This window comes from Prorops nasuta, unplaced genomic scaffold, assembly GCF_024137725.1.
Source record: "Prorops nasuta isolate Cenicafe-Biocafe unplaced genomic scaffold, Cenicafe_Pnas_1.2 PNAS00035, whole genome shotgun sequence".
In the NCBI taxonomy this organism is placed as follows: domain Eukaryota; kingdom Metazoa; phylum Arthropoda; class Insecta; order Hymenoptera; family Bethylidae; genus Prorops; species Prorops nasuta.
This window is the reverse complement of record NW_027116832.1, coordinates 841,724-849,144: the sequence shown is the minus strand read 5'-3', so window position 1 is coordinate 849,144 and position 7,421 is coordinate 841,724. Positions and strand designations below refer to the sequence as shown.

Sequence of the window (7,421 nt, the reverse complement as noted above, 5' to 3'; positions counted from 1 at the left end):
AAATATCAAACATTATTTTTCTAGACTTAAAATTCAACAAGATCAAAGATTTTATTAATTTAAATGAACTTCATCTCGTATAATGTATGTTAATGAAATACAATATTATGATAGATTTTTAATTTAGATCAATTATATTGAGGATTGTTTCATTTTAATGCTCCACAATTAAATGATGTCATTCAATTATCAATATTTATCAATATAGTGACGTAAATTTTGATGAGAAAATGTTTATAAATATGTTGCTTGATGAATATCTAATATTTCAACTATTATGAAAGACGCACACAACCTTGAAATTTTTTAAAGCAACTATGCCAAATAAGTCGTATACTATGAGAGCTAACTGTTTCGGATAATCTATTTTATTTTTTCAACTATATCTTTTCGCAGGTCATTATGAAGTTAATTTAAAAATCCAGTAGAATAATGATAATAAATAAAGCAAAGCGAAAAGACAAGAATTTTTAATTAACGGTCAGGAGACATTTGACAAAACTGTGAAGAGATAATTACGGGTCGTCTTATTTGTATATTGTGGTATTGGAAGTGTTTCGTATAAAAACAATAATAGCGAAACTTTATATTAAGATAAGTATATTCAACTTTTATACTAGTTTATATAAAATATTAATTACAATATTACCCAATTCTAATCAATTTTCTGTATTTCAGACTTGCTAGAATGATGGATTTTAATTTGTACGTACGATGCGTTACTTATAAACATTAATATTATGAATTCAGACTTGGCTTGTCTACTGCTCGACAGACTGAAATCTGAAATCTCAATTTAGGTATGGAGATTTGTCACACTCCTGGAAATAGTTTGACGAGTAAAATAAATATTTTTTTAATTGTACAATTTCAGCTTTATGGTTTCTCCAAATATTAACTTTTTCCAGAACTATCCTGATTGCGAAATAATTAGTTCCGCTGATGAGAATAATTAAAAGCAACTTCAAGTGAAATTATATAAAGTGAGAGAATCGGGGCTATACTTTTATCAAAAATGAAGTTGTCTATTGATTAGGCAATTTAAAAAAAACAGCCATATACACTCTTTACCTTTCTACTTATTTTTCATTTTACACATGTTCGTTTAGTGAAGAATAGCTGCCACTTTCTACAATAATTAAAAGGAATACCAGCTATGCACTGACGTTTACTATAATTTTGGTTCGTACTTCCGTATTACTTGCATTTTCTGACATTGTGCTCTTAGTGTGATAGATACGACCCCGTACAGTAAAAGTGACTTGACATTTTATAAGACGCTTGTACTGTATGAATCTATAAAAGATGTTTAAATTTAAATTTTTATTTGTTTTTAATAAATATATTTTTTTTCAATATTTTCCACAAAAAAATTATTTTTAAAAATGATACAGAAAAACAGAAAGTAATAAATCTTTTGAGTATAAAGATACAATTTATATTTGTCGTTATTTTATAAGAATAAAATTGAATTCTATATTCTTCAAGTTAAGGAAAGTAATAGAGATACGAAAAGATTTATGATTATTACCAATAAAAATGTAAAACCTTGTGGGAGAAGAACTCTACCCCATGATTTTTGTCGGTACATTATAATTGAGCTTTCTATATATATGCATTTTATGAATCAAATTTATTTTGCTAAATGTCTACAAAAATTAAATTATAGATGAACACTTTCAGTTGAAAAATTCACTGCTTTTAAATAGGCTCAATATTTTTTACAATTCATGATATTTTTTAATTCATTTTATTAATGGGAAATGCAGCGATTACAATTATTGATAGTAATATGAATTTATTTTCAAGGTTTAATACTAAAATTTCTATTTATTTAATAATGTATTATTAGAGTGGATATTTCATTTTCATTAAATTTATTCAATATATTTCGAAAAATCGATACAAATTTATGTTGTTGCAAGATATTAAGCCGTTTAAAAATGAAAGAGTTATATAATGAAAGGTAAGTTATATATAAAATATTTAATATTATATGAAATTCATATATTCTTCAATTTATAATAAGTTAGTATATGTCAAAAAGCTTCGTTTGAATTCTGCTTAGTCTTAATTGTTTTAAATAGAAAATTGAAAAACTTTTCAGATAAGAATATGTGCAAAATATGCAAAAATATAATATAAGGATTTTTATTTTTAAAAATATCAAGGTTACCTATCAACGACTTTGAAAATTAAATCGTAATTTCGTCAATGTAACTTCCCTTCTTCATATTGGTAATTAATTTAGTTAGAAAAGGAAAAGCCTTGTGATTGGAGGATATTGTAGTTATATTGTTTTTTATATATAGGGCGGTATCAATAAATCGAACTTAGACAAAATCTTAGCTTAGATTAGTCTTAGCAACTGCTCAGCGAGGATTTATGTTTTAAGTTCAAGCTCTCCGTGATTTTAGACAAAAGGTTGAAATGAAAGCAACAAGAAGTTTAAAGGATGCTCAAGCTACTTTTTGTAACATGTAGAATGTAATTTGAAAAAGAAAACGACAAAATCTTAAATAAGTATTTAAACTGTAATTCAAAGTATTAATTATTATACAGTAACAGTATATTTATGTTAAAAACTATGTTTTTCTTTACAGTTTATTGAATATTGAAAGAAAATGAAAAATGAAGAAAATGAAAACCAAATTTATTTTTATTGGAAGAAAATTTAATATAGAGGACTGCTAAAAATAAATGATCAGAAAGAATGGAATTCATATGAAGAGTAGTGAAATCAAAAGTTAATTTTTATTTGTAAGTTATTTAAAATAATTATAAGTATTGAATGAATAATACATTGAAATTAACCATAGGTGAGAAATGGAAGAAATAAATTATATCAATGAATTTAATTTGAATCTTATTTCTTCTTCTGATTCATCGTCTGATGAGGAATACAGTGGCAGTATTCGGCGTCATAAGCGTTACCTCCGTGATGCTATAAATCCCTTTGAAAGTTATGATGAGAGGAATTTTAAATTAAGATATAGATTTTCAAAAGAGAGCACAATGTATGGTTTGTTGCCTTTAATAGAGCATTATTTAAAAAAGCCTGACAGAAGAGGATTACCTGTGGAACCAGTAATACAGTTACTGATCACTTTAAGATATTTCGCAACTAATACTTTTCAAGTAAAAATAATTTATTTTACAAAATACTGACACTCAAAACTGAATTTATTTAGTTAACTTAATTTTTGTTTTAATACTTTAGAGAGTAAGCGCGGACCTCGTTAATTTACAGCAGTCTACTGTGAGTTACATCGTTTTCCGTGTAACTAATTTATTGTCAACGTACTTTAGAAAGTATGTCAAATTTCCTACAAACGAAAGAGAGATAGAAGAAAATTTTCAATTATTTAAAGAATTAGGTTTTGGCGAAGGTGCTATAGGACTGGATAATGTAACTGGAGCAATCGATTGTACTCACATACGTTTAAGTGGTACACAATTTCGAGAACATGCTGAAGTATATAGGAATCGAAAATCTTACTATTCTTTAAATGTACAGGTATTTCAAAGTAATGTCTATATATATATATATATGTGTGTGTGTGTGTGTGTTTATTGTTTATAATTATTGAATTATTAATTTCATAAATATATCTATATAAGGCTGTTGTAGGTCCAAGAACAGAATTTTTAGATATTGTTCCCGAATGGCCAGGAAGTAATCATGATTCTAGAATTTTGAAAAATTCTAGAGTATTTCATCGTTTTCAGCAACAAGAAATATCTGGTATACTAATAGGGGATAAAGGATATCCTGCTCTACCTTTTCTTTTGACCCCATTCAGAAATCCCGAATCAAATGAACAAGAGAGGTGATATTAAATTATGTTAAATGTTGGACTAATCTTTTAATATTAATATAAATATTTTACAGATATAATATGATACAATCACGTACCAGAATGGTAGTAGAAAGGACATTTGGCATATGGAAAAGAAGATTTCCATGTTTGTCAAAAGGTCTAACTTTAAAATTGTCTACATCTACGTCAGTAATAACAGCTTGTGCAGTTTTACACAATCTATCATTAATTTATGACAATATTTTACCTCAAGAAGAAACTGATGATGATGATTATGATAATATTGTTGAAAATGATGATTATATGGAGAATGATGAAAATGAAAATACGGATATGACAGGAGCCGGATTTTTATATAGGGACAATGTCGAAATGAATTTATTTAATTAATTATATGTACAGTTTCCTTTTTCATAATGCGGCAGCACTGAGATTTAAATAAAAACTTACATCACGTAAGATTCTAGGAGTAAAATGCTTCATCCAAATAAAGCAAAAATTTCATGAAGGAGTAGACGACGAGTATTCAATTCCAGTTTATTCATAATATGCATTTTTCCTAAAATGTTTTTATAATAGATTTGTTATTCTCACATTAAAAGTTATTGTACTTACATCTCTTTCTCTGCAAGAAATTTTGACAGTTTTAATTTTTCCTTGGCTTCACAGCAATCTCTATTTCTAATTTTTCCGTTATTAATTTAGTAATGATACGCTCTTTCTCTTCTTTCATTTTACATCATTTTTTTTCATGATCTATTTTTATTTCTGCTAATTGCATTTCTTTCTTTTTTAAAGACAAGGTTCTATTAAGTTTTTGTATTTTTAAATTTCCGGAAGAACTCGTAAAATCTGAAAACAATGATGTAAAATTGAATATTATGGTTTATGTGATATTAATCTTTTTATTTTAAGTTAAAAACATTCATAAGAATCTTATTTTACTATTATTATTTATGCACTCTCTTAACATTTTATGTCAGTATCTTTATAAAATTATATGAAACATCTATTTCATAAAAGACTAGAAGAGACTATTGGAAACGTTTTACCAAGCTCGTTCTGTAGAATTACTTCACTTCTTGTTTCTGCTGCTTCTAATTCTTCAGCTTCGAATAAACTATTTTCAAAATATTCATCTACGTTTACAGTATTTAATCGTTTAGTTGCATTCGATTTAACTGTTTCAATAACTTTCTCTTGTACATCTAAACAATTAAAAAATTAGTATGTTAGTATATGTAGTTTAAGACAGTTCATATATACTATTAATTATATGTGATATTAAATCCTGACTATACAATACGTCTAAAGTGATATTATTTTTTTTGTATTATTAAGGATAATTTATATACTATTCATTATACGCACTTAATGATTGCTCGCTAGAAAAGTTAGAAGATGCGATTACTGTAGCAGTTATCATCAAAGATGGCAATATATCTAACAGTTCACTATCAATTGAGACTTCAGGCATTTCAGGGCCTCCTCCAGTCCTGTATCTTGATTGTCTCTCAGTAGAAAGATTATGTCGTGTCTGTTGCTTTAAATTCTGCCAAAAAATTTTTAGTTGGTGAACATCTCTCTAAAATTAATTATAAAATATGTGAAAAAATAACTTAGGGAAACAGCAATAACTAATAGTTATTGTCATTAAAAGCACATTATAATTTAATTAAGATTTTTCCGTTCTTTTGGCATAAGTCCACTAGGGACCGTTGCTACTAACCCGAGTTAACTTAACCTTTGGTTAAAATAGCATAGTTTATTTAACGATAACTATTATTTAACCAGAGTTTAACGAGTGAAAACTTCATTAAACAGTTGGTGGAACTGACCCTAGATTTGTTATACTTAATTTGAGCAATTTGCAATGTCAATTTATAAATGCAATGTAGACATAAAAAATAACAGAAAATAGTATTAAAGATTACCTTCAAATCAATTAACGTATTAATATTATATTCTTCAGTAATTGATTTCCATGCAAAGTTTTTGTCCCTTAAATTAACAGCACTAACTGATTTGCATTCTATTACATTTTTATATTTTTTTAATATTTCTAAAAATACTCTTTTTTCCAAATGACTATACGGAGGAGATCGTTTGGACATTTTTGTTTTATTAACAAAAAAGTACTTTCTACAAAGGAATTAAGTAACAGGGATTGGTTTAGGTTAGGTTTCTTACAATAGGGATAATTATAAATTATACAAGTCTAATTGTTATAAAAATTTTCAATAAATTTTAATACATACCAAACGAATTATATGTACTTCGTTTATAAATAGACGAGTTAATTCCTTTAGCATGCCATTTATCTACTTCAATCAGTGCCAATCAACATAGCCATAACCTTACTTCAAACTGATAGCTGACACGACAACAGTCGATTTCGTAACTGTCTAAAATCACGGATAAACTTCATGACAATCTCCAGCCAATTTTACCTAAGCATTTGCTAAGAGTAATCTAAGCTAAGATTTTGTCTAAGTTCGATTTATTGATACCGCCCATATTCAACGAAGATGCAAGACAAAACACGTCTTATGTCCATCTTATGCATCGACGTAAAGTGTATATTGACATCTGGGCTGTTGTTTTAAAAAGTTTATATATAATTTTGTTTCCATAAGTTTTTATTACGAATAGCAATGTCGGGTATTAATAAGAAACTATATAAAACGTTAGACGTTCTTTATCCAGATGGTTATATTTATTGGGACGGCGACACTTTACCACCCATGAGTGGTAGTTTTGCTCTACAGGGTTGGCAACGTTGAGAGCACGAGATATTTTATTCAAGATGTGATCTCATAGCAATTTTATATGTACACTTACACATGTGTCATGGAAATGTTTATGTATTGCGTGATACGCTGTTAAGAATTGGAATAAAGTAGTGGAAATTGAATAATTAATATAAAATAAGCAAAAAAGTGTAATCAGTATGGTTATTTAAAAGGATTAGTTTTTCTAACGTGTCGTATTTTTATATGAAAGTAAAATCATGGAAATGCGATGATAGATAAGTTATTTTATATTTATATTAGCTTTTGCATGATTAAGTTAACATAAGAGAAAATTCTTTGTTAAAATATATATTTGATTTTGCAGATTACTTTAATTGAAGACTAGGCTTTTCTCGCTTGTTTGTAAGAAAGAGCAAGCTGCGCAGTGATGAATTTATCAATTGATGCATGGATAGAGAAGGTTAACAGGAAGAAACTGTAACATAAATTCAAGGAACATTGTAAAGATACTTACGCTGAACATATTAAGCAACAGCAAAATTGCTCTGTGTATGTGAGTCGCAATCTTTTAAAATACTGCTGTGGCAACAAATTAAATGTAATAAACATACTATAATTTATGTAGTGTAATACATAAGCCAATGTAAAGTATCTATTAGACCACATGTACCAGGTTTAGTACAGGTTACTTTATATGTTATTATTTTATGAAATTTATATTAACATATATATATAATTACAGGTCACTATTTGCATATAAAAGTGAATAAACCATTGAATCTAAAGTGATTAGTAACTGTAAACTATTCAATAAATTTTGTATTATTCTCTCTTGCAAATTTTAGTA

At 27.2% G+C, this 7,421-nt stretch overlaps 2 protein-coding genes across 3 annotated transcripts; one reads left to right on the top strand and one right to left on the bottom strand.

Annotated features, from left to right (window-relative positions):
- The first annotated feature begins 2,826 nt into the window (after window positions 1-2,826).
- Window positions 2,827-4,229, top strand: LOC136783706 (putative nuclease HARBI1). Its single transcript, XM_066743962.1, has 4 exons — window positions 2,827-3,138; window positions 3,221-3,517; window positions 3,622-3,830; window positions 3,893-4,229. The coding sequence occupies exons 1-4, from the start codon at window positions 2,827-2,829 to the stop codon at window positions 4,209-4,211; spliced, it is 1,137 nt and encodes a 378-aa protein (XP_066600059.1). The 3' UTR covers window positions 4,212-4,229.
- Window positions 4,230-4,242: 13 nt separating this feature from the next.
- On the bottom strand, window positions 4,243-6,476 carry LOC136783754 (uncharacterized). Of its 2 annotated transcripts, none has more exons than XM_066744025.1 (5): window positions 6,080-6,476; window positions 5,193-5,406; window positions 4,874-5,029; window positions 4,437-4,673; window positions 4,243-4,380 (listed from the first exon to the last, which is right to left on the bottom strand). In XM_066744025.1, the coding sequence occupies exons 1-4, from the start codon at window positions 6,131-6,133 to the stop codon at window positions 4,561-4,563; spliced, it is 537 nt and encodes a 178-aa protein (XP_066600122.1). In that variant the 5' UTR covers window positions 6,134-6,476; the 3' UTR covers window positions 4,243-4,380; window positions 4,437-4,560. The 2 variants fall into 2 exon arrangements, with proteins under 2 accessions (XP_066600122.1, XP_066600123.1); XM_066744026.1 differs by having other exon boundaries at window positions 5,193-5,373.
- Between the last annotated feature and the right edge of the window lie 945 nt (window positions 6,477-7,421).